Genomic DNA, 26,773 nt, shown 5'->3' on the forward strand with positions numbered 1-26,773 from the left:
TACATGAAAAGTTACTTTATTGCATGCAGCTCTCGCATTTCTGTGGAACTATGCATGTTTCTCTCTTTTCTGCAATGAATAAAATACAAGCTGTTGCATATTTGGACTTGAATTCATCTCAGACATTCAATTTTATTTACAAAATCTGAACACGCCCTATAAGAGGAAATTTACAACAGGATCCCTTCTGCTTAACAATAAAACAAGAAATAAAAACAAACAAATAATTTACAGGAGGCTGAGTAAAAGACAAGGAGGTAATAAAAGGAGGAATATCTCTAAATGCTGTTGTGTATTAGTTGGAGAAGTGATGGACAAAGCAAAACTGTCTGACACGAATAATTACAGTCCAGCTTTGGACCTTCAGCTTTAACCTAATGACAAACTAAAACTGAGTGTCCATGCAGTCGCTTCCTTTCTTATTCACGTTCACAAAGGAAGCTGAATTTCAGTTTTCATTTCTTTTCTACAGGGCTGTTTGTGTGGAGTCAGTCGTGTTGTTCAGCCTCTCACTTCTGGACTTCTGCTCTGAGTTTGCTGAGCTCACTGCTGCTGGCTCTGCTCTAATCACACTGTCACTGCTTACAGCTGGCTGCTGTTCTGGTGGGGTGGCAGCATCTGTGGGAGGGGAAACAACTACCCTTTCTATGGGCTCATTGGCTGGTCTGTCTGCCACTATGAGGTAATTGGGTTCTGGCTGGTGGGCGCTGGAGCGGCGCTGCAGTGCATGCTGGGTGCAGGAGAAGGACCGCTGCCGAGGGGTAGGCTGGGGGGACAGGAAGTGAGGTGTCACAGCTCTGGGGACTTCGTGATGCCTGTCACGATCCTCGTCTTCCGAGGTCACCTCCTGTAAGGTGCTGATGGGCCGAGGGGAGCGGCCCATGACCCGTGGAGGAACGAACGCTGTTGCTGATTGGTTGAGCTGCGGTCGCCAATTCTGAGGAGGAGGGTACTGCACTCGGCCCATGGACCAATCACTGGCAAGACAAGGTCATCATAACCTTAGACAGCATCAAAACTACTAACAGAGGTCTACAGGAAGGAGTCCTTTGTCTTTTTGTAGCTCTGCATCTTGACATCAAAGGTTTTATTAGATTAGATTAAACTAAATTAATCCCTTTGGGAGGGTTTCTTCAGGGATTAAATACCTGAAATAAGGCTGTCTTAGGTTAACACAAGCTTTGGACATTTTTATTTTTTGTTCTACAACATAAAAATGCATAAATTAACCCTTTAAACCATCACCAACCTGCTCAAAAAACATCTTTGGTCTCTGTGTCCTATTTTACGCCTCATTCTGGTGAATGAAACTGCTGTATATTATTTGTATAGTACTCAGTACTAATTTGCAGGTGTATCTGTCTCCACAATGAACTTAAACATATACATGCAGTCTATGAATGCACCTGGTTAAATCAAGCTAGCAGGTGTTAGCTGGTAACTTCTCCTATGTTATTATTTCTGACTCCAAAAAACAAAGCGAGATGACAAAACGCTCACGCTGAGGCTTCAGTGATTCCCCAAACTGTATAAAAAAAGAGTCCATCTTTTGTATACAGTCTATGCTATCGATCTAATAGATTAAATAATCAAATCTGAGCGAGGCAAACTCTGAGCTTTGTACCGTAAATAAAACTATATCTCAATATTTTATCTTAGAAGAATAATCTATTCCAAATATGACCTCCACTCAGTCCCACTGAATGAGTCCCCAAGGAAGGTCGGTCAACTATAACTGTAAACCTAATGCTTGAGCTACAAGGCTGATAAAGAAACGCATACTTTAATCTGCTTTAAATTTCTGAAATCTTACTTTTGTACTGGTGGGGTCATATCCCGATGTCCTATGATCCCAGAGAAGGAGGCACTTCTTCCAGGCAGGCCTTGCGATCCGGCCCACGGTGAGTACATCATAGCCCGCTCCTCCCACATCATGTCATTCCCCGTGTCTACAGGGATGGGCCCTCTCTGGATCTGGTGAGCCAACAGGAGCTCCAGCACTTGGTGATGCATGCCCTCTCTGGCCACATCAATTGGCCGACGCCCCCTCCTGTCGTGCAGCTCGAGGTTGGCACCATGAAGAAGAAGAATTCTGGCGGTGTCGTAGCAGCCATGGAGGGCAGAGAGGAAGAGTGCTGTCTCACCCTAACAAGGAAATTATCAGGAATACCACATGTTTACATTATATACCAGTCAATATTTATAAGCACTTAATGTCAGTACACATTCAGACAAAATTCAGCCATGAGTGTTACTGCTATTCAGAACAGCAAACAACACAAGTGATGCTAAAAAGATGTCAGGATTATACGTCTTTACTGAAAGAGAGAAAATCCATCAGCGCTTACCTTATTGTCCTGTAGGTCCACAGCAGCCCCATAGCGAATGAGGGTCCTTGCTAGGGAGAGGTGGTTTACTGAGCATGCCCAGTGCAGGGCTGATCTCCCTGAGAGAGACAGTGTGAGTGGAGGGGGAGGTGAGAGGGGAAGAAGGGAGGGAGTAAGTCAGCCAGTGAACAACTATTACACAACAGAGTCGAGCCCAGAGGGTGAGGACAGGGAGGATGAAGGCAGGGGATGAACTGCCTCAGCCAAACTGATGGGATATAAAGGTGGGAAATGAAGGGATGCAGAAGGAGAGAGACAGAAATGGAGGCAAAACAGAGAGGCACGAGCAGCAAAGCTAATATGTCCATCGACTTGAACTTAAGTACTAGAGCACATTAACTTTGTTCTGAATCAGAGGAGGGCAGCAGGGGAGCTGGAGAGACAGGAAGTGATGCAGATCATAGATGGCAGAGGACAGGAGAGGAGGGACACAAAAAGAGGATGTGAGAGAGACGGGGTAAGTTACAAGTTACTCAGCCCCTCCGTGTACAGGGTCAGAAAATAGTGGCTTGCTCATGAGCTGTACATGTTTGGGTTCAGGAGGCAGACATCCTCTCTGATTTTAAGATTTTTGACAAAGTTTAAAGATAGGGCTGGATCAGGTGACCTGCAGCTGTCTCTCAGTTGTTGCACTAGCAGCTCTCCTTCCCTCTCTTTCACTCACTGTGCATTAATATGCCACTGCTGCACGTGTCTCCCCCTCTCGCTCTCTCTGGGTTGGAGATGTTGGTCTGTACCCGCTGGCTCACCACCAGCCAGGTGTTTAAGGTTTGCATAGCTTTTCATCTGTCTGCTGTTTCTCACTCTTTTCTCACCCCAGCCGCGTCCGAGCCGACAGCCCCTGGGGTTAACAGGGTTAACAGTGAGTTTCCCGGTGCTTGATTTAAACGAGCTCATTAGGTGGCCAAAGATAGCTGAGCATGGTTCTGCCAGAGGTCCTGTTTAACAGGAGTTCTTCCTCCCCTCCATCGCAAAATGCTTGTTGTGAACAGGTGCTATAGAAATAAAATGTATTTTTTCTAACGTCAGCTTCAATCCATTCTTGCATAACCACATGTTACATTTGGCCACGTACTTTTTTGGCCATTGGTTTTCAAACTGTGGGACCACTACACAGTGGTGCAGACAACCAGGTAAAAAATATGAAGTGAAACTAATATGAATCATTTTTTTTAACATAGAGGAGTTTGCTGATGCCACTGCGCTGATGATTTGCACCTTTATTTATTTAACCCCTTCGTTCACTGCATACACAACTGTGTACATCACTTTCTATAGTTTTTTTTTTTTTTTAACTGTAAAATTCATTTTCTGACATCTCCCACCTACAAAGATTATGTAGGCAGAAGGCGAATTATTTTTCCTGTATCATGACCGATGGGATTAAGCCAAATTCAGCTTGGGGTGTGGGGCATGAACCTGGTGATCCATCTGTGGTGATCTTTAACTTGTTTTGGTTTATAAACACATATTTAAAGTATTTTAGAAGGAAAACATTAGCTTTAGTATTTGTCATTGTGAACATAGCCCATAGCCTGAAAAATGTGCTAGAATGGCTCAGATTGTGTTCGTTTTAACTGTGATTCTTACACTAACAAGATTAACGAAATAAACAGATGGAAAAACTATTTATCTTTAGGTTTGGTGCTGACCGGAGTTTCCACGTATAGAGCAAATTAAGCTACCTAGTAACTGGGACCAGGAAGCATTACCAGTATGATCCGTGTTGTTGACCGGCACTCCTGCTCGCAGAAGCTCCAAGACGACTCTGTCCAGCCCGCTGCGCACCGCTCGGATCAGAACCACAGACCCATCCGGGCCACACCACTCTGCAGACTGGCAACACAACCAAACCAAGACGATGAGCCAGGAGATGAACACATTCAATGCCGTAATGCCTGTTTTAAGTTTATATTGTGTGGTTAAAGTAGAAACCTGAAAACATTTACGAAAAAAGTAACAAATGAAACCAAATACATCATCAAAATCTCTCTGAAGTCACGGAAACAAAGACAGCTCCAGACCTGCTGAGGAGGGCTGAGCAGAGGAGGAGGCATGGCGTTCCTCTCCCAACCTCTAGGTGGAGCTGAAGGAGAGAAAACAACATTTCAGGGTGAATTTAAAGAGCAGGAAATGTTTTCTTGTAACCTTTGACGTGTCGAAATGTAGTTTAGTGCTGCACAGTGTGTCAGTGTGAAGCTCATTTTACTATAAAACCTTTTAAAATAAGTTTTACTTCTACTTTATAGATATCTATAGATATATTATAGATTATATATTGTAGATACAGATCTCTATGAACTCCTCAGTTAAAGTCTGCCAGTTTATCAAAGATACAGAACAGCATCTGACAGTAAATACAGGATGACTTTAAGGTTTATGTGTCACATGACATTTTCAGCCTATAGGTGCAACTAATTATTATTTTTAATAACCATCTGCTCATTATTTTCTTTATTATAACCGTTTGGGTCAGAAAATATCAAAATTAACCACAAAGTTCCAGGTTGGTTTATGAAAGTCAGTCAGTCCCAAATACAAAAATATTCATTGAAAATTATTATGGAGAAGCTGCAACAACAGTGAAAATTATTTTTTATTTTGAGTTATCTCCAGACCGGAGTTCAATCAGAAACCAGCAATTTGTGACCACAGTCGAGCGATAAAAATATCTGCCAGATTCTATCAAGGAAGAAAAGTTGCAGTATTTAGAAATTATTATGGTTATTATAGTTAATTAAAACTTAACTCAATAATAAAACTAGTAATGAAAATCAAAACTAGACTTTAAAAATAAATAAATTAAATTAAATGATTTTGTGAACTTGGAAAAGTAAAATTAAATAAAGATATGAAGGAAAGATCCTTAGTTTTAGTATTTGTTAAAATGATGAGGCTTTGATGGACGTGTTTACTGAGACCCTGGATGTCCATAAGACTGCGAGTCCGCTGCTTTTAAACAGTGTTTTTATTGTGATACCTGCACTCGTTTTCCTAAATCTTGCCTCTGACATGTGCCCGCCGCGCAATAATAACTAAAAAGATTAAAACACACTGAAACTAACTGAAACTGAAATAAGAAAACCGACTCTGGAAACTAAGTGAAACTAAACTGCATTAAAAGCAAAAAGTCAAAATGAAATAAAAATAAACAACAATCATATGAAACTATAATAACTCAAGGACACAAACACTGATGTTTCCTTACCCTGTATAGCTCTGCGGTGCTGGGAGGCTCCAGCCCGGTAGTGCTTCTGCTCCTGGGTCCTGTGGTCACAGATGGAGGCGTCCTCCTGACGTCTGGAGCATCTCACACTGAGGTCCTCCATTGAACTCTGGGTAAAGTCTGTGTCGCTTCCTATATCCTGGTCCCTTTTAAGGGGCCTGAAAACCAAAGCGCAGTGTTGATGCGACACACTGAATGCTGCCGTGGTTTTGTGTGGCTGCACTGTGTTTTCTGTGGTATGAGCTAACCAAACATTTCTCTGTTATCACAGGTAAGAAGCAGAGAGATCCCCTTTCCTGGTTCGAATGGTATCTGACCCAGAGAGAGGGCCTGTCTCTGCATCTCACCTGTGATTGCTTCAGATACTATTCTAATTTAATTTAAAGTTTCTTCTCTCCAAAGTTACAAACTGGTTTCTTTAGACTGCACATCACGGTTAGATTTATTCTAACATAAATATAAATAGTCTCTTTTTTGTAATGAAGCTACAGTACAGGTGAAAAACAAACACAGGTGCCTGATTGTAGGAATTCTTAAAGATATCCTTTTGTTTAGCTTCACAACTTCATAAACCTGCGCTGTGGTCTAGATTTACTCTCCGCCAACAGCCCTTCACCCACTGCTATAAAACTGGAAATGCTAAAGAGTTTCAGGGCAGAATTTGATGGGAAAATGCACCAGGGTGAAAGTGGAAACCGACCTTCAGCCTTTGTAATAATTATACAGGATGAGCTCCCTCTCGTTGCACACTGACATCATTCCCCCAGCAGACAAAACATCCTCTCGAAGCAGCTGCACTCACCGAATTCGCATGGCGTCCTCCCCGAGCGGTTCCCTCCTTCTCTTTTTTTCGGCTTCCTTGGCCTTTTTCTTTTTCTTCAAGCTGATCTTTTCCTTCTCTCTGCTGGATCTGACGCGTTGTTCTTGGTGTGTCGCATGCTGTATCCAGGCCTTGGCTTTGCTGTCGCTGTCTGTGACTTTAGACCGCTGCTGCACCCTGTCCCTACTGTCCCTCTTTGCTCGCTTCAGCCTCACCCTCCTCACCACCAGGAATACCACGAGAGGCAGCACCAGCAGCAGCCCAATGGCGAGGGCAACTACGGCCCAAAGCCACGCAGGAGTCGGCTCTTTAAATGAAATAATTCAAACAATGAAAGGAGACAAAAGCAGTTGAAAAAGATTCATTTTTCCTCTTTGCTTGTCATTTTGTTTTGTATCTATTTATATCTGAAATATTAAACGTGTCAGCAAATCTGACAATCTGCACCACATGTACACACTGGAAACACAAAGGTGTTTCATGGGGTTTTGTTTGGATGACATTCAAAGTTGGATGTGTGCGTGTTTCCGTATGTGGGAGACAGGACACGCGAGCCTACCTTCGACTTCCTTTTCCTCCTCTCTGCTTCCTATTTCCTCTCGGACACCTCTAATGCTGACGACTGCCTCCAGCTCTGACAGGGAGGGGAAAGAGGGAGGGTTTAGTTCCCTTACAGCTCGCAGGAAATTTGCGGCCTCGGTTGCATAAGGGAAGCAGGTAGAGGTTGTATGGGAGCACGGCCTGTTGTCCACTTGAAGGAAAAAGAGGGAGCTGGGAAAAAAGAGGGAAAGAAATAGTCAGAAATAAAACCCCACCTATGTCAGCTTTGAGAACTGTTTCATTAAGTATGTTTGCATGGGTAAAATTACCTTCACAAAAAGTTGCACCTTTTCAGAAAAATACATTTAAAAAAGAAAAAAAATTACTTTCACAATAAATCAAGTGGCCCTGCTCCATTTGAACTGGCTTATTGGAGTTACTGGAGTTCCCCAAGGTTTTGTGCTTGGCCCACTTTCATTTTGTCTTAATGATGTTAATGCACAATAATCTAAAACTGTTGTGGAGATTATGGAATTTTCCATAGCTGTGAATCTTCTCTCCCAGTTCCACTTTACTTGCCTTAAAGATGTACAAATCTTATCTATACTGATTAAGACTTTTATGTTTACATTATTTTCTGCACCTTTAACCCATACCCTAAATTGTAATGAATTAAAATGGCTAAGTGATTAATTCTGCTCTAAACTCTAAGGTTATTTGTATATTTTTATAATTTTTCCAAAGCTATTCTAGACAAATTTCCCTCATGTCTGTGCAACCTTTGTATTACAGAAATAAGGTTATCTGAAATCACGAGATAAGATAAGATGTTCCTAATTCCTCAGTTTCTTCAGATCCTCCTACTTGGGCTGGTCTGCAGGAGGAATTTAAATGGATGAATCGGATATCTGTGGCAGAATTCAAGACTAATAGTGGGAAAAGTATCAGTATTGCTCCTTTTGTGCAACAATTATCAATACTCTGGTATCAAATATTGATATTTTTAGTACAACATGACGTACCAGAGTCCTCAGTGGTGGCACTGATGTAGTGAATAAAGTTATATTAAATTCAAGTCAACTAACTTATTTTGAAAAAGCAGAAACTCATGAAGGGAAAAGGGATGATTCCCAGCCCTATTCTAGACTACTTATTGCCTACTTATAGCTTTGTTATTATTTGAAGTTGTTTAATCTATTACCTAACTCCTATTGTTTTGTCTGAAACTTTTTATGCTGAGGTCTCCCTTGAAAAAAGCGTTTCTTTAAATAAAGGTTAAACAAAGTGCACCCACTGTTTTTGAAGCTCTTAATCATAATGGCAGTACCCACCCATCTGAGTCTGCCGGTGACGTCTGTGACAGCATGTTGCCAAGCTCCTGAGCGTTAAAGTCAAACAGGTTCCTGGTGGTGGCGAGGGGCACGGAGCCTCTCAGTTTGAGCGGCGACAGGAGGAGGACGCTGAGTGCCCAGAGCACGGAGCGGTTGAAGGAGCTGCTATGTTGCTGCGGGAGCCTAACGTGCAGGATCAGGGTGCCTTTAGCCCACACAGGGCTCTGGTGTTTTAAGCACTCGCTGCTGTCCCATCCACACGCCGCGCTATCACATCCCTGATCGCAGAGGGAGTTGGCAAAATGATCCCGGCAGTAGTGAATGTGGCCGGGACTGAGAGTGATGAGGAGAAGGGATGAAGAGAGGAAAAGATCTGTTATCTGTTTTCATTTATTACATTTTTATAGATACGATTGTGTCGCCTTCATCTTTTTAGTATTTAGTAACAAAGTAACTCAAGACTAAAAATTGAAAATGTTAAAATCTCATTAATGATAACAACAGTAATAATCAACAGGACTTATTCGTAGCCTGCCTTGTTTGAATTTCTTGGGCCAGTTTATTTTGCATTATTATAATAATATTACCATAAAATAAAACCTGGAAAAGAATCATGATATTAGCACATTTATAAACTGAGCCACAAACTACATCACAGCTGGTTAAATATTTATGAGATGAATTAGAATACAAAGAAAGGTCATAGGCATGTGTGAGGCTGTCTTATTTTGTTTCATGATATATGGCTGCTCTGTTCTTTCCTCCAAACTCTTTTTATTTAAGCACTTTGTGAATTTATTAAGAAAAATGTTACTTGAAGCTATCATAACAGTTAGATAGGGTGAGGAGGTGGCTGTGGAGAGGGAGGTCTGGGCTTCTCTGCTTAGGCTACTGACTCCACAACCTGGCCCCAGATGAGGGAGGGAGGGATGGATGGATGGATGGATGGATGGATGGATGGATGGATAACATCTAGTTCACATTTATTACTGAGCTAAAAAATGCTTTAAGGGTTTTCATGAAAAGAAGCACAAACATAGTTTACTTGCAGGGACCTCTGTCCTTCAGGCAGTCGAAGCCGTCTCTGAGACACTCGGGGTCCATACACTCTCTGTTACACGACCCATCTCCGAACTTTTCCTTACACTTCCGGTTCACTGGGCAGTTGCTCCATGGATCACCAGATGCAGCTGTGGAGACAGATGCAGATTAGAGTAAACGAATACAAAACTGCGCTATAACCACACAACATGCATATATTATGTTCCTCATGAAATTAGTTACCATAATTAATGTTTTGTCCATAAATGAAGTGTACAGGTAAATTGCAGGTGACTCATCAGTGATGTCACAGGTAAATAACTAAACGTCCACAACTCTCCATTAAACTGGATCCGATTCATTTAAAAGGTCCAAAATTCCAACTTATTTAAGCAAACATTATGCACAGCTGCCGAAATGAAAACGACTCTATGAGCAGTTTTCTGTTTTTATCTCCAGACCAACTCACCCACAAATTCAATCAACTCATTGTTTCAGGCCCATTAGCAGCTTTTCATAACAATGCAGGTCAAGCCACGAAAGGTGGCTCCTGATTCAAACTGCTAAAGGGAACAGGAAATGGCCCCGACATAAACAGGAAGTTTCCAGAAGAAACGAATAGAAACGGGAAATGGAGTGGGCATGGAACTTGATAAAGGTCGAAGGTTGTTACTGTGGCAGTGAGGAATGTGATGGAGTTGGACAATGGGCTTGGCAGGTGTGTGCGGGAGCATAAAGTCATTTCAGAAAAAAAAAAAAGCCTAGACAATAGAGCTGAAATTAGACATGTTAAGTGTTTTACACTTTTGTTTGACTTGGCCAGCAAACGAGTCCTTTAGATACAAGTAACGCTGAACTGGGAAAAATCATAAAACTGGTGATATTATTAAAAAAACACACACAAACAAAATAAAACCACTTTTCATTTTAACAGAAGCAAAGAAATAACTGTAAACGACATTTTGACACAACTGTTTGTAAACCATGCAAACTTCAGCAGTTTAGCTACATTAAAATATATAACATACGTATTTTATACATTAAAAAATATATGAATATGTTCTTAATTTATTGGATTTTAGAGAGCAAGTCCCTCTTCTTTCAGAATGAGCTGTCTTTCATGGCCTAAAGCTACAGGGCTGAGTTTGGTCACTCACTGAGCAGGCGGTGTGTTTCATGTGGGTTGAAAAGAAATATGAATGTGTTTGAACAGGAGGGTAACTCACCTCGACAGGTCCAGCTCAGTGCCAGAAGAACAACAGTCCTCAGAGTCATCATCTTCAGGCTGTCCTGGTCACCAGCTGCGGGCCCTTCCTTCTCAATAAGCAGTCCAGCTGTGCGGTACAAACTGCTCCAGATGTGCCGAAGCTCCGCTCAGACTCATGTGGTGAAAAGGCTCTGCGGCTCTGTCCGTAGCTGCAGCCCTGCTGCTCACAGTGAACAGTCTGAGTGAAGTCACCAAATCCCCATCACCACTGCCACCAACACCTTCCAGTACCACCACCCAGCCCACTTTGTTCACTCGCTCTTTTTTTTTCAGAGGGCCCTGCGGCTATCTCGACAACTTCCTGCCACTGTGTGGAGAAGGAGAGGAAGGGCGGTAACTGTGTGTGGATGTGTGCATGTGTGTGTGTGTGCATGTGTGTGTGTGTGTGTGTGTGTGTGTGTGTGTGTGTGTGTGTGTGTGTGTGTGTGTGTGTGCGTGTGGTTGTTACTGCCCCCAGGGAACTGTTGGGAGAGCTGTTACTTCAAATTGCGTAAAGAGCTGCAGGGCGTGGGAAGACGGCTCGGTTTTCACGCACGCACGTCTGCTGAGTCCAAACAGCTTAACTGCCTCTGAAAGGACTCCGTGAAGTGCTTCTGGTAGTTGTTCCCGTTTAATTCACCAAAGGAAAATATAAACTTTGAGTTTTTTCAAGCACTTTCAGACACTTTACTTTTAGTACCTTTTTGTCATGGTTTGCGATGTGCTGGCTGAAAAAGACGCTCCAAATAAGGCGTTAGGAACCACTCGGAGTTCTCCATCGTGAAACAAAATGAATGCGGTGCTCAAATCGTTTCAGCTACATCAAGATAACTACGCTTCTTCGGGAGGTGTGAGCGTAAATGAAGCAACAACCATCAGGTCTCAAATAAAACAAAGTCTAATACAAATTTGGCATCACTATGGCAACAACCTCCAACATCTCTACTGGTTACCGGCTCTCTCTGACTGTTGCCCTGGAGCTCCTCTTTCCATGCAATATTCCTCCCAAAGCTCATTAAACAAATTTCCTGTTGCACCAAAAGAACATCTTTGGTCCTTTTTGGCGTCACACAATCCTAAATTCATCTTTTTAAACACAGCACAGAAAACTTGTCGTGAGAGCGGCGCTGACTTCTTCGCTAAGCAGTGGCTGTAGTAGTGCCTGTAGACTTCAGACATGTTTGAGAAGACCGGCTCCAGGTTCAGCTTAGAGGTGGATGTTGCACAACAGTACGAGGGTGCTTTCGGTAAACTCTCAAGGAACTCCTTCAGGACTACATGCTCGGAAGCTTTACGGGATTTCCTCTGCATTCGCTTCTTAGTGTTCTCCTCTGGATTTTCCAGCTGGGAGGCATTCTGTGCCCAGTGAAGCACTGACCACTCTCCAATCCCCAAAGTGGAGAGGAACATCTTCTTGCAAACTTGCTTTCTATCACCACCTGCTATCAGATGATATCTCATTGAGACTGATCTTCTAGACTGAGTCCATGGAGCACGGGTTCTTTCCACCGGATCACAGTCCACAAGTCCAGCCACATAGACCTTTCTCTGAGCCCAGTTCATGCACTGCCAGAAAGTAGTGAACAGCTCACTCCGTGTTTCTTCACTAAAGTCGGCACAAAAGCGGTTTGACGCCCTTTTGCAGGCGCTAGATGTGCATCTTGGCCCCATTGACCTCTGAGCTTTAGTAATAGTGACACCATCTTTCTTCCTCTTGCTGATGTATGCTTTTCCCTCCATCCTGAGTTGCTTCTGTCGGTTTTGTTTCCACGTTAGTGGCTTAGCAACTCGGGATTTCTTTCTGACTGGCCCCTCTGATTCTGGCAGCTTCTTCGTGTCTCTGTCAGTTGTACTCAGATGTCCTGCAAAAACAGGGAAGGTCATTAACATGAATGCGGCATTACTGAGATTCACCTCACCACTGCTGCCAAAACTGTAAATGAGCTCTGCGGGTTCAGAAAGTAGCTGAAAAACAGGCAAAGAAAGCCCCACTCACCCTGAGCAGCTAACGCAGTGTTACTGAGCGCAGGAGGAGCAGGGATCGGCTGTGGGCGCTGAGGTACAGCTGGCCTTTTTTCTGGCTTGCTTTCATTTGATTCGGCCTTTTTTGTTGCTTCTCTCTGTGCCCAGTTGAGCACAGACCACTCTCCAATCCCAAGCGTGGACAGGAACATGTTCTTACACACTTGTTTCCTTTTGCCATCCACCAACAGATGATAACGAAGTGAAACCGACCTCCTTGAATGCAAACCCACAACTCGAGATCTTTCCACGGGGTCACGGTCGACTTGTCCCGCTACATAGAGCTTTCTCTGCGCCCAGTTCATACGCTGCCAAAATTCATCAAACACTTTCTTCCTTGCTTCTTCTGTAATTTCACTACAAAGTCGATTTGATGCCTTTTTGCATGTGTCTGAGGTGCATCTTTGTCCCATGGCTCTTGGCTGTTTGGTTACAATCTCACCGTCTCTCTTGCGTTTGCTTGCGTACGATTTTCCCTCCATCCTCAGCTGTTTCTGCTTGTTTTGCTTCCACTTTGATGGATCTGCAACTTTGGCTTTGGTTATTTTTCTGGCAGCGCCAGCCCTGTCCAAATTAGTGTTTCCATTTTGGGCAGCTGTATTAAGGTGCACTGTACAAACAGACCAAAAGAAGACAAGTGTATCTTTATTATCATGTCTTACTGGCAGTGGAGGTCTGGGCTTTTTCAGACTTCCAAAGAACCAGCTTTTTTATGTATCCATGGACTAAAATGGGAACCACGATGGTTTGTAATCTTGATGATTCAGAGAGCTTTTTGTCAAAATGTGGGTGCAGTATTAAATCCACAGCACGTCACCAGTGGTTACTTACTAGTGTCAGTACCCACAGCTGCTTGATGGTATACAGGAAACTGCGAGATCATCTGCTGCTTGGCTACGGTCACTGAGTCGGACCTTTTTTTGGACGCTCCATCTTTGTCCACGTCAGATTTCCTGCCTACATCACCGGCATGAAGATGGTCTGTGAAGAGAAGTCAAGTCAAGTCAAGTTTATTTATAAAGCACACACACCACTAGTTAACAGCTGTGCAGTATTGCTGGTCACCAGCAATACTGTAACAAGCAGGAATGAGTTGACAGATTGCACAGAATTCACTCATCAGCATAACGCTCTCTATGGTCTCCACACACAGATGTAGATGTTCAGTGGGTAAGCCTCATAAACCTGCTTCTCTAAAGGACAGAAGGCTTGTAGACAAGCAGCCTGACCAGATAAAGAAGTCAGAGACGAAGGAAGGCGACAAAAGACGGAGGTCCACAGACACACTGACATTCTTAAAATGGTGTGAAGAACCCGTCAGACATGAACAATAAAGCATGAACAGCTGAACAGCCTATCTGACACTGTTGCAGCTCACATTCAATGAATGTGTGTGTTTATGAAGTCTTTTTTAAAAAAAAAAACACTCTATGTTTGCTTGATGCTTATGCATAAAAATAATAATTTGAAAGTTTAAAACATGCAGAGAAATTGATTTTGTGTGCCCAATCTTGCACATTTGTGTGTGTGCTGTGATTTCACTCGTGCACCCACAGCCACGCAGACTTTGGAAATCCAGAAAGGCTTCTCTGCAAGTCTGAATTTTTTTGCACTTGTAATCGGAATAACTTTCTCCCAGAATCTAGAATCTCAGCCCAAGGCCGAAAGAACTCTTCTTTTAATTTGTTTTCTACACGGCAACAATGTCATTAAAGTGAACTATTTCTTTTATTTGTGTAGTAAAAAACATGTGGGATGGTCTCCATAAGTGGCCTGAGATTATGTTAAATTCCCTGAATTAATGTTTCAATCTACCCCTGCTAATTAAGACACGTGAATACCTGATATTTCTCGCAATTAAACACTGCATGAGCTCATATACTCACCTGGCGGGATGTGATGCAACCCATAAGTCTCAGTGACTGTGGGTCTGTGAACTGGGGGGTCATGTGTGGGTTTGGGAAGGACACCAATATCCTCCATTGCTGCAATGGCTAAAACATAAAAAAAAACACAAAAGATATTAAAAAGATATGTGTCTCCCCCCATCGGCCATCCTTCAAAGCAGTCAGACATGCTGTTAACTGCACACATCAGAGCCATGTGTCCACATCCAGATGTTTACGCCTACAGAAGTGGGCGTTGCTGGGCCTGACTGACAGAATAAGGTGGGTCGAAAAGGCTGCAACAGCGGTCAGAAAAGAAGCTAAATGTCTGCAGCCCTCCGTGCAGGCTACAATCTTTACCCTGACAGATTTCTGGCTCTTTGCTTACACAGAGTTATACATCTGAAAACGTCTCGTAGACCCGTCGCTTCCATCCAGATCGGCGCAGATGTCCCCTCTGCCGGCTCGTTACTCCATCGCGGCTCTGACGGCGACACTCAGCATCCGTCCGCGCAGTCAATTCACTTAACGCGGCTTTTATTGGGATAAATGTTCATAACAGTCGGATCGGAGGGGCTTCTCAAAGGCAGCTGCCATGTCTGAGCATGCGCACCGGCTTTCTACAGTCTAAACAAATGATTTTGTGGCATTATAGTTTAAAACAGGGACTCGCTTTCACAATATTATGCTTTCATTTAATCCAAAACCTGAATATTATTGTTGCACATCCCATAAGGTCTTCTTACAGACTTAAGAAATCAAACACTGAGCTGCCAATCCATCAAACCACTTATGAAAGCAAACATTCATTAATTCTCATTCTCATTACAGTTTAACAAGCAGGCCGCCTGACAGCCACTGGTAATACGGGACATAGCAAAACACAATTTAAAAAGCAGAATAATGAATCTTTATGTTTATTCTTGCACAGATTTCTAAAAGTCTCACACAGCCTTCTGTTTGCAGGGGGACACATCACTGTGCAGCGGGCAGTTACAGATACAGTTTGAACTGTGACAGCAAGAAAAACATTAAGGTGATCATGTCTGCGCCTCACTAGTTACATTATTAGCACTTTTTCAGTGATTTCATTGTAGTTTCCTGTATTGATTTATAAATGGACACTCTTTTATCAACCCACTTATGTATAATGTCAGTTGTTTTGTCTCACAGTTGTTACAAGAATTTCGTGTTATCATAATTCATCAGCTGCAGTCTCATAATCACAGTCTTTCCTTTTGAGTGTAAAATCAGTGATATGTTACAGTGTGTTTTATTTAAGGAAAACTGCCATTAAAAAGGTCCAGAGTAAGAGCATCATTATCCAGAACAAATGGTATAATACGTAAGTAAGATGTACTTAAAGTATTCAAATTAAAAGTATTCAGTGGCTGCTGGCAGTTCAATATTATCAGTAATGGAACTAAATCTATTTACTCAAGCAGCCTGTTTTAATTAGCAACTGCACTTTGAATGGGTGTTTTCATTTAGTGAATTATGTTAACTTTTAACAGATTATTGTGCATTTAAGTAACAGTTATAATTATTAGTTACTTTGTTACTTTCCATTTCTTTCTAGCCTCACTCAGAGCCAAAAATGCTACATATGTATAGAAATCATCATCTCACTGTTATTATTATACAGTAATCAGGGCTGCAAATAAAATTTAAAAAAATGTCTCAGCACTGAGGCAAGAACATGTTTGACATGCAGGAATCAGTAAATACACAATTATATTATTTTACATTAAATACATCAAAGAACCTCAAACCTGTTTAAGTACTGAAGCCTTTTGTCAGAAGTCTGTCAAAGATTTATTTCATTGTTTTGTTTTTCTCAAAAATACATCAAACACATTCTTTGTGATTTACAGCTGTTTGCAAACATCCGGCCTAAAACAGCAGGAACGTTTTTAGCTTTGCTTATTTCAGGAAAAGGAAGGAAGTCCGGGAGTTCAAAGTGTCTGTTGGAGACCAGGAAAGGGACAACAGACAACTCGACGACCATCCAAGTACATCCTCCTAGGTTCTCCCAGGTTCCATGTTTTCAGGGGCACTGAGAACCTTCAGTTCACTGTCTGTCATTCAGTTTTGGTTATTCAGTGAATTTCAGACATGCGAACAAATGCAAGTGATTTGGGACCTTTGTTGGTTTTTGCTGCTTTAAGGTACTGAAATTAGGATCACAACACAACCACGAGATGAAATCAGAGACTGGTTTGACTGGTGCAGCACATATAATTGTGAATGTGAACACAGTTTGCACATATATTGTAGGATGAAAAATGATTTCAGGACCACATGAAGTAAAATTTCAGCATTTTCATACTTCTATTCAAGTATCTAATTGCATTTTTAATTTCTGAGGGACAGGTTGAACCGTTTGGAGACAAATTTCGAGGCTGAGATGTTTGAACATGTGCAGAGGAGGGATAGTGGATATGTTGGACAACAGATGTTGAGCATGGAGCAACATGGAAGAAAAACAGGAAGACCTCAGAAGATGCATGGATGCAGTGAAGGAGGACCTGCAGAGCGTTGGTGTGACAGAGGAGGATGCTGGGATAGGGTGAGATGGAGGCAGATGATTGGCTGTGGTGATCCCTAAAGGGAGCAGCTGAAAGAAGAGGGTTATTTTTGTTTGTCTACATTTTTTAGTCTGTATATTTTTGCATTTCTGTGGTTATTCTTGGTTGGGCTTAAAATCAAGCAGTATGTGTCAAAAATACATGACAAAAGCAATATACATGCCTACTGTTGCTTTGATTTAAATTGGGACCAGGATAGATAAATAAATTTAAAAATAAAGCCCTAACTGATAAACGAGAATGTAGAAAATGATATCCAAGCGAATTTTTATTTAATTATAGTTTTCAGTCCGTTTTTCTTCTCTCTACGTGAGATGGTGTAGCGCAGCCATGCAGTTGTACCTCCTCGCCACACGGTGTCGCTGTTGGGCCTATTTTTTTATATCAGGCGTCTCATCTCGTCTCGACCTGTGCGGAGAAGCAGGCACCGTGCACACTTTGGTTAGTCTTTAAAACAAGTTTTCTGAGGAGTAATGTTGGGATAAAACCCGGACTACTTGGAATAAAGTAAGTTTTCTTCTTCGCTGGTTTTGTTCATCCTTTGTGGGAGGACGTATTTGGGACTTTCCGCTGTAAAATCCGTATAAATGCTTAGTTTCGGTTTCAGTTTGGCTAATTGCAGGTCTCTCGGTTCGTGTTTGGACAGGCTGCCGGTTTGGCGATATTAACGGAACTTTTTTAACCCGGTCGGGGTGATATTTGAGTTTTTAAAAGGTTTGCGACGTTTGTCGAAACAAATTGATCGTGTCCTAAGGAAACCGAGTAAGTACGTTGGATTTCTGGGTTATGATCATATGTTAACCTGATTATCTCCTGTAACTGATGTCGTTTCTGTTATTAATGCTGCTGATGATTATAGGTGTGAGCGTTTGCCCGAGTTTTTATATGTGATGTGTGACTTATTCACGGAGCCATTTCAAAGAAATCAGCCGTGCAGGAGAAAATGAAAGTAAATGCAAAGTGAAAGTAAACGGCGACCATTGTCTCTGAAAGGTGTGCAAGTGCAAAATGTGGGCCTGGTGTGGAGGGACACTGACCTGGTGTCTCTTTATGTGCGTCATCATTTTATCCGTCAGTCCCACCCACCCCCCACATATTGAAATAATATCCCTCCGGAAAAAGAAAAAGGAAATACTTGTGCATAAAGTCTAGTGCATGAGGCTTTAAACATTTCCTTTAATATATGCATATAAGTTACTTTAATTTGTCCTTCATATGATGAGTGTCAAATCTGTGAGGAGCTTAGTTTGTTTTTGTTTTTAAGTTGGCTTTAAGTTCAGTTTGCTACACATCTTTAGTTGGAATATAAATGAGCTGGGTTTAATGTAAATGTTTAGATGTTCTGTGTGTTTCTGCACACAGGTGATGCATAGATTATCCTTATTTCATGTTCTGACATGTTTGCACATTGTGCTGACATTAATACTCAGCTGCCCCACACAGAGTGTGTGCGTAATGCAGAAGATGAGCTACTTCTTCCCTGCACTTTGCATTTGCCTGGATGTGTGTGTGGTGCACGCCATCCGCCTGGCCCAGCTCTCACCTCTCCTCCTCTCCCATCCGTTCATCACCCTGTGGGGAGGAGCCCTGACCAGAGCCTCCCTGCTCGTCTTGCTGGCCTTCACCTACCCTGGAAGTCTGCCATGGACGAAAAGCTTCGAGGGGCTCCAGAGCGTGGGGGTCCTTTGCTTCCACTTCCCAGTGTATGCTACTCTTCTCTGGGTGCTGGGGCAGTCCACTGTGGAGGAAGTGTGGGGATGGCACTCCTGGGAAAGGGTGAGTGGATGTGTTTTGTTATCTTATGCTGCTGTGTGTGCAAACGTGGGTGCAAACATGGTAATCAGCTGGATGTTATTAGGTATATTAGTATGTAACTAGTGGTAACAGGAACTAGGCTCATATATACTGTGGATATCTGACCATGATGGACTTTTACAGGCTGAGGTCCTTCTTCTGATCTATCCAGAATAAAAACAACAGTGTTTATGTAATATGCTTTGGGAGGATGTAGCTCAGTGAGAAATATTCTACTCTTTACTCTTCAGTATGTGAACTGCAGTATTTTTACTAGTTACTTTGAGGTTTAAGCTGTCACTTACAAATCTTATGATAAGAGTCATAAAATACAATTTACTGTCCTAGAGTGGTAACCTGCCCAGCAGCATAAAGTTAGTCTAATATAGAGTAACAGTATAAAAGCTAACATTGTAGCAACAATCAAATATACTAAAATGTGACAATGTCAGGAGCATTTAGCAAAAAATAAGTCTACATAAGTAAGGCTAGATATGTAAGATAACTGAATGTCTTTCCAGTGTAATTTTCCTATATTAATTGTCTTTAAGCAAAACAAATTTCATGTAAACTGAATAAATAAGAATATGATGGTTACATATAACCTGTCATTTGTCCTGCAGGTGTCACAGGGTTACATCGTGACGGTAGTGGCCTGGCTCTACTGGACTCGATACGTGTCGTCTCTTTTGCTCTCCTGGGGCCGATACATCTCATCTTTGGTTAAGAGGGCACCCCCTCAGAAGGTGAAGGAGGAGACGGGGGCCTCTCTGAAGAGATTGATGGGATACATGCAGCCCTTTTTCTGGCGCTTCGTTGCTGTGCTCATACTTGTCTTTCTCTCGTCTTATGGTATGTGAGACAGCACCTTAAAGGGTATTTTCGTATTTTCTGTCATATTTATACTCTTATTGTATTGTCATTAATCTTTGCCAGAGTTGCAAATAAATGAGGGTCGCGTATGTGCAAACAAACCCTCTGTTTCACGTATTTTTTTCTCGTCCCGGCTCAGTATAATATCTCAGGGAGTAAATTTCCCCGATATGGTCGTCTGCAGCTCTGCCTCTGAGCACAGAAACTAAAGTAACGAGTTGGTGTCTTGTTTTGTGCAGCACCAACTGAAAGCCTGTAATACTGCCAACAACACGACGCCATACTTGCAGCTAAATAAGGAGATTATGGCTCCAGTCACAGCCCGCTGACTCTGTTGAATGTAAAAGTTGATGTGACAGTTACACGTTGCCAAAGATCAATATTGTGATAATGTGACCTCCTGATTTCAGGTGAGATGGCGATTCCTCAGTACACTGGCCGCATGGCCGACTGGATCATGAATGAAGAAGCGCCCGACGCCTTCACAGAGGCCATCACAGTCATGACACTAATGACCATCGCCAGGTGATATTACCTTTGTCCACTTTCAATGCTCTCAGTTTACTAACACAGAGCAAGTAGAATTGATTAAATAGTGAACATGTTTGAACATATTTGACAAAAATGTGAGGAATCTTTTTAAAGCTATGAAATAAACTGAGAGAGTGCGTCAGAGGATGGAAGCTCCTAATGAACAGCTGTGCTTCATTCAGTCAAAAATATGAATGTATTAAACAACTGCCAGATTATTCCAAGTTATTCAGGCAGTAACTCAAGAAGTTATTTAACTCTGGGAGCAAGAATTTAGAAAACGATCACTTTTAACTTAAAAATATGCTTCTAGTGATATTTTATGTGTTTTGTAGCGTAACACTTCTCTGCTTTATGTTTCAGTGCTGTGCTCGAGTTTGTATGTGACCTCACATATAACATCACCATGAGCCGCATTCACACCTCAGTGCAGGGAGTCGTCTTCCAGGCCGTGCTGAAACAGGAGATCGCTTTCTTTGATGCCACTTCAACCGGTAAATTATGTACACGCCGTGTTCGAGACTGACACGGCGGAAAGTAGGAGATCAGTGAACAAAGGCCAATCTCAGTCTCCTGGATGTTTTCTATAAAATCTTTGTGAGCGTGTTATAAATAATCCAGAAATGTGGACGTAAAACTAAAACTGTGACTCACGCTGAACTGTTATCCCAGGTGAGCTGGTGTCACGGATTACCACTGATACCAACAGCGTGAGCGAAGCTCTCAGTGAGGAGCTGAGTCTTCTCATGTGGTACACGGCTCGTTTTGGCTTCCTCTTGTTCTATATGGTGAGCCAGTCGTGGAAAATGACGCTGCTCACATGCATGGGGCTGCCCATCATCTGGGTCATACCCAAGCTCACTGGACGCTTCCACCAGGTGATGCTCTTTTTGATCAGATCACCTCTGATCAGCTACATTAGTGAACAATCAACCAATTATGTGTTGATATACTGAATCAAACTGTAGTTTAGTTTAATTCTTCTTTGTGTTTCAGACTATTGCTGTAAAGGTTCAGGAGTCACTGGCAAAGGCCAACCAGGTGGCCACAGAGACCTTCTCAAACATGAAGACAGTGAGAAGTTTTGCCAACGAGGACGGCGAGACAGAGAAGTACAGACGGTGCCTGGAGGACACTTACGCCCTCAATAAAAAGGAGGCAGCTGCATATGCAGCTTCCACCTGGGCTAACAGTGTAAGTTGAATACTGTCCCATGTTATCGGGGGGGGGCACAGGTCGCCAGCCTGTTGCAGGGCTAACACAGAGAGACAACCATTCACACACCTATGGGAAATTTAGAATCACTAATTAACCTAACCCCAGTACCTGCATGTCTTTGGACTGTGGGAGGAAACTGGGGTACCTGGGGAGAACCTTCACATCCACACGGAGAGGCCCAGGCTAAGGTGGATTTGAACCCAGACCTTCTAGCTGTGAGGTAGCAGTGCTAACCATCATGCCACCGTATAGTATTATATTTATACCGTTTCATGCACGCATTTCAGCTCTAACCCTTTACAGACATTATCTGGTGGGGGTGCATGTGAAAACATAAATGTGCAGCGCAGTCAGAGCTGACCTTTAACCTGCCGACTCCCACTGCTGTATGTCAGTGTGCTGACGTGAAAGCAGCTTACATCACCTTTGGTCCAAGGCTTTCTGGACAGAGGATGTCTCACACTTCAGCAGTGCGGTGCACCTGCCACACCTCTGAATGTATATAGGCCTGTGATTAAGAGGCCAAACCCATCATTGTATCACACAGTGAGCAGGTAATGAGTACAGCAGTTACCAAACATTTGTTGCTTCTGAAGCGTGTGCTCTCCAGTCTTACATTAGCAATAACAGGTCGAATAACTCTAAAAGAGGGGAAACCAAAGTGGAGCTGAGGAATATACTGTAAATGTAGACTCTGCATCACGGCCAGTGACTCAGCTAATACTTAATGCACTTCATTTTGTGATTATAAATAAAAGTTAGCCCCTCTTTGTAAGGTATTGTTCTTGTTTCCCTAGATGACCACCCTAGCTTTGAAGGTGTGCATTCTGTACTATGGGGGGACGCTTGTGACCAGGGGGGCCGTCAGCAGTGGAGACCTGGTGTCATTCGTCCTCTACGAGCTGCAGTTCGCCTCTGCTGTGGAGGTGAGCCACAAGTCAAGAAGTATAAAGGGATGCACATTTATTTTTTTCTTCTTATTAACTACTACTTCTCCTTCAGGCGGTCATGCGATATTACCCACAAGTGAAGAAAGCAATCGGAGCCTCTGAGAAGATCTTTGAGTATTTGGACAGGAAACCTCGGGTCCCCCCGGATGGCACTTTGGCCCCTGAAAATCTTGAGGGATGCATTCAATTCAAAAATGTTACATTTTCATATAATGGAAACTTAAATGAAGAGAGTCTTGTCCTTAAGGTATGTATTAATTTGTCCTGTGCATTTATCATATTTCAGGCTAAAGTGTTTCTTAGCTTCTTAGCTCTCTTCCTCTTCTCTTCCACCAGAATGTATCTCTGGAGGCCAAGCCAGGTCAAATCACTGCCCTTGTGGGGCTGAACAGATCAGGAAAGTCCACCTGCGTGAAGCTACTGGAGAGGTTTTACCAGCCGATAGAAGGGGAGATCCTGCTGGACGGCAAACCGCTGCAACGCTACAAAGACGAGTACCTACATGGCAAGGTTTGTGGTCACCAGATATTTAGTCCCGTTTGTGTTTGTATTTATAATCGTTAAGCTTAAGGGCGCCACGAGGAACGCTAAATGTAAACATGTCTTTAGTTTGTTTACAATAAAAAGCCCACAGCACACCTTTAAAGCTGCATTAAGTGTTTTTTTTTTTTTGGCCACTAGAGACAGAACAGCTGATAAGCTCTGCGTGCAGTATTCTCAAATGATCGATTTAATGTCTAAACATTTGTTCTTTGTGCTGATGGAAGGTCAATAACATCATATTTTAGCTTGAACTCGATCACTGTGAGGAAATAAAACAACATTAAACACTTTTGGAGCTGCTGAGGACGATTTTTTCTTTTCTTTTTTTTTTTTTACTGGGATCAAACTTTAATAACTTTTGTTCTTTATTCATCTTTGTTGGATAGATGATCATAAACATGATAAACATGATCACTCCTTCTTTGTCTTCTTTCTTATCCTGACTAAACATTTTTTTTTTTAAACACAGGTCGTGGAGATTTTGTAAGGATGCTTTATTGTGCTGCTGTTTTTACTGCTCTTGGAGTGACTGGCTGTGACTCCTCCACAGTCACTGACGTTCACTCTGTTTGTTCGTAGATTGCTGTGGTGAGCCAGGACTGCGTGCTGTTTGCTCGCTCTATTCGGGAGAACATCAAGTATGGCCACGAGCATGCCTCTGATGAGGAAATGCACAGGGCTGCGACGCTGGCCAGTGCTCACAGCTTCATCATGCAGCTGCCAAATGGATACGACACAGGTTTGACCCAGAAACTCCGCATCCAGCAGACTGAATCCTAAATTTATCAGAGTTATACGTACAGGAACATAAACATGGGTCACAGAAACAAAATTTTGGTACGTCCTCCTCTTTCTTAGATGCCGGGGAGAAGGGAGGTCAGGTGTCAGGAGGCCAGAAGCAGCGTATTGCCATCGCTCGAGCTTTAATCAGACGTCCTAAAGTTCTGATTCTTGACAACGCCACCAGTGATCTGGACACAGAAAATGAATATCAGGTAGGAAACCCTTCATCTCTTGAGATTTTGCTCAGTTCTTACAGCTGTTTCTCTGTAACATCATAATGATTGTACTCCACAGGTCCACCGGGCTTTGATGGCTCAAGCAAAAGACTGCTCCGTGCTATTGATATCCAACAAGATGAGTGTCGTAGAGAAGGCCAACCACATAATTGTCCTCGACGGAGGGACGGTGAAGGAGGAGGGCAATCATGCAGAGCTGATGAAAAATGGCAGCCTTTATGCCGAACTGGTGGAAAAGCAGAATAATAGCTGTTTCCGAAAGGAAGGAGAGTCGAATGAGAAGCAGTGAGACGTGTGAGCAGCACTCCAGTAACAGGGTTGCTGGTTTTAATACCATAGGGGCACAACTTGGGCTGCACTTGTATTACAGAGATGAATTTTACTGAGAGACCACACTGTTCCCTCTGTCCCACTAGTACCTGCTCGGCTCAGCTTGATTAGACTGCTTGGATTTTAGAGTTTTCCATTAGGTCGTAGTACCTGGTACTTTTTTAGTACCGACTCAGCCGGGACCCAGGCCAGCTGAGTCTAGTCAAAAATGTGACGTCAACAAACTGCATGCTGCTGATTGGCCAGGGAGTGACATCACGAGATCGACTCCTTCACAAGAAACAACCCCTCTGTTTTTGAAACCCAGCAATGAGGGGAAACGGCTACACACTAACAATGTGGTCCAGCGACGAGGTGCAGATGTTTTTGTGTTCGGTGGCTGACGATGGAGCGATTGTTTGTGTTTGCATCACATACAAATGACTTCACGGGACTTTTGGGCCGCCTTGACCCAACCCACACTGAGGTGGTACTCAATTGTAATGGAAAACGACCGAAACCAGTCGAGCCGAGCAGGTACTAGTGGAAAACAGGCATTTGTATTCAAAGGGTTTGCTGGAGTTTACCCTGTAAGACTGTTGCACCTTGGAGGTCCTTGAAGCTGTCATCTACCTACTCAGCAGAGAGTTGCATCCTGTCCCAAAGATGCAAACAGCAGACCGGTCCAGAATAAAAAACCCTCCTGTCATAATAAAATAATGCATTTTCAATCAATAAATCTAAATGAGTAAAGCAGCTATAAACAATAATATCTGCCTTTGGTTAAAAAAAAAAATGCTGATATCTTAAAATATATTTATTGTAAGCCTTCAAACCTTAACTGATTTGCAGCCTTCCCTACAGTGCTGTGACACCTCCAGACACACAGTTTAAAAAAAAAAGGTTCATAGGTACCATAAACAATTTATCCAAATCAGTGATAGCGGGTATATTTTTATTGCTTTATTGTTGTCATATGACCCAAACCTACAGCCTGCTGGTAATCTTTCATATTCCTGTGGGTGTGATTTTTACTGTCACTCAATCTGTTGCTTCATACACTTTGCAAATACACTGTAGATGTAGAGATCTAGCAGCTAAATTCATATTATCATAACTTGCACTATTTGAGTTGAGTGTGTTCTGAATGTTTTTTTTTAACATGTTTTTCTTTTTTTTTTTGCTTTCTTTTTTTGTATTTTTCCCTATTATTTTTTTTTTACTGCTCTTGTTTGCACACTGCCAGCTTCCACAGAGCAATATTTTTCATGGATCATGACTTTTACCTTGTCATTAGTGAATCTTTGTGACAGAGCTGATCTGTGCTGTTTTTGCTGTAATAAAGATGTTGCAGAAGATTCTGCGTAGTCCTTGTAATACATCCTAATAACTTATTAACATTAAGTAACACATTTGGATTCATGTAATAAGTGTAAACAAAGCAAAAGTGGGTTTTGCATTTCAGGTTCTTCGAAGTTCAGATCCACCTTTTGCTTTGCTAACAGCTTTGCATACTCGTTCAGCTTTACTGGGAGCTCTTCGAAGCTCTTAAGGTCCTCTGTGCTTCACAATGGGAGCCACACACGGAGAGACAATCTGTTTTCCTTTGCTGCATCTTACAAAGATACGGTGGCTGGCACTGAAAATTTGAGGCTTCAGTCTGTATTCACTCCGGTCAGTTAAATCGTGTTTTTTGGGGCCAGAGCGGTTCTCTTCTTCATCCTGGTCTCCCTCAGTAGTGGCTCCACCTGCATGGTTTGTACAATAATATTAGTTTTGTTTTTTCCACAGTAATCTTTATTTGAAGTACCCAGAGGTGGCAAAAGTACCGACATTCTTAGAAGTACAGATACTTGTGTTAGAAAAATACTAATAAGTTGAAGTACTGATTCAGCTTCTTTACTCAAGTAATAGTGAGAAAATACAGGCTCTGAAATGTACTCAAAGTAAGAAAGTAAAAGTATCTCTTTGGAGAATATTTCTATTTTTGTGGTAAGCTAACTGAACCTTGTGCTGTATTAATATAATAAATAATATTACATGGGAATACAAATGTTATTCCAGTCTAAATTCTAATTCTAATGAATACTCAGCTTGAATCTGTAACATAGGACACGTAACATTGTTGCCTACATTGTAGAGGGCGACTGCTTCCACACCTAAACACAAAAATGAGTACAGTCGGGGGCTAAAGTGGGGGGAACCCTAAGATTAAGATTTTTTAGTGTGCAGGCTGTGATCAGCTGATCTGTGCTGCTGCTGCTCTGAGGTTTACTGCTCTTTGAACTGAGTTCACTAAGATGTAAGCAGATGTTTAATGAGCTGTTCTGGCTCATTTCCATCCCCTACACTGTTTATACTGTTTTATACTGACAGCATACAGTTGGGATAAAGGTTGGATTCAGTGAATGAATCTAAGCATCATCAGCTTAAATTCAAATGCATCTCT

At 42.4% G+C, this 26,773-nt stretch overlaps 3 protein-coding genes across 8 annotated transcripts; 1 reads left to right on the top strand and 2 right to left on the bottom strand.

The window, feature by feature from the left end:
• On the bottom strand, positions 1-10,900 carry notchl (notch receptor, like). The gene is made up of 11 exons (XM_030748969.1): positions 10,572-10,900; positions 9,350-9,494; positions 8,305-8,637; positions 6,993-7,204; positions 6,416-6,740; positions 5,596-5,771; positions 4,412-4,473; positions 4,100-4,223; positions 2,349-2,446; positions 1,814-2,145; positions 1-977 (listed from the first exon to the last, which is right to left on the bottom strand). Exons 1-11 carry the CDS (start codon positions 10,621-10,623, stop codon positions 467-469), a joined length of 2,370 nt encoding a protein of 789 aa, XP_030604829.1. The 5' UTR covers positions 10,624-10,900; the 3' UTR covers positions 1-466.
• A 633-nt stretch (positions 10,901-11,533) lies between these two features.
• On the bottom strand, positions 11,534-12,765 carry LOC115793891 (uncharacterized). Its single transcript, XM_030749055.1, has 2 exons — positions 12,588-12,765; positions 11,534-12,453 (listed from the first exon to the last, which is right to left on the bottom strand). The coding sequence occupies exons 1-2, from the start codon at positions 12,763-12,765 to the stop codon at positions 11,534-11,536; spliced, it is 1,098 nt and encodes a 365-aa protein (XP_030604915.1).
• A 4,297-nt stretch (positions 12,766-17,062) lies between these two features.
• On the top strand, positions 17,063-25,682 carry tap1 (transporter 1, ATP-binding cassette, sub-family B (MDR/TAP)). Of its 6 annotated transcripts, none has more exons than XM_030750857.1 (13): positions 17,063-17,068; positions 18,531-18,863; positions 19,505-19,733; positions 20,165-20,279; positions 20,649-20,779; positions 20,958-21,163; positions 21,282-21,479; positions 22,301-22,429; positions 22,506-22,700; positions 22,790-22,963; positions 23,576-23,735; positions 23,855-23,991; positions 24,074-25,682. In XM_030750857.1, the coding sequence occupies exons 2-13, from the start codon at positions 18,543-18,545 to the stop codon at positions 24,302-24,304; spliced, it is 2,226 nt and encodes a 741-aa protein (XP_030606717.1). In that variant the 5' UTR covers positions 17,063-17,068; positions 18,531-18,542; the 3' UTR covers positions 24,305-25,682. The 6 variants fall into 6 exon arrangements, with proteins under 6 accessions (XP_030606717.1, XP_030606711.1, XP_030606713.1 ...); XM_030750851.1 differs by lacking the exon at positions 17,063-17,068 and adding an exon at positions 17,480-17,594; XM_030750853.1 differs by lacking the exon at positions 17,063-17,068 and adding an exon at positions 17,484-17,594 and having other exon boundaries at positions 18,518-18,863.
• The last annotated feature ends 1,091 nt before the right edge of the window (positions 25,683-26,773 follow it).

This window comes from Archocentrus centrarchus, chromosome 16 (assembly GCF_007364275.1).
Source record: "Archocentrus centrarchus isolate MPI-CPG fArcCen1 chromosome 16, fArcCen1, whole genome shotgun sequence".
NCBI classification, from domain to species: domain Eukaryota; kingdom Metazoa; phylum Chordata; class Actinopteri; order Cichliformes; family Cichlidae; genus Archocentrus; species Archocentrus centrarchus.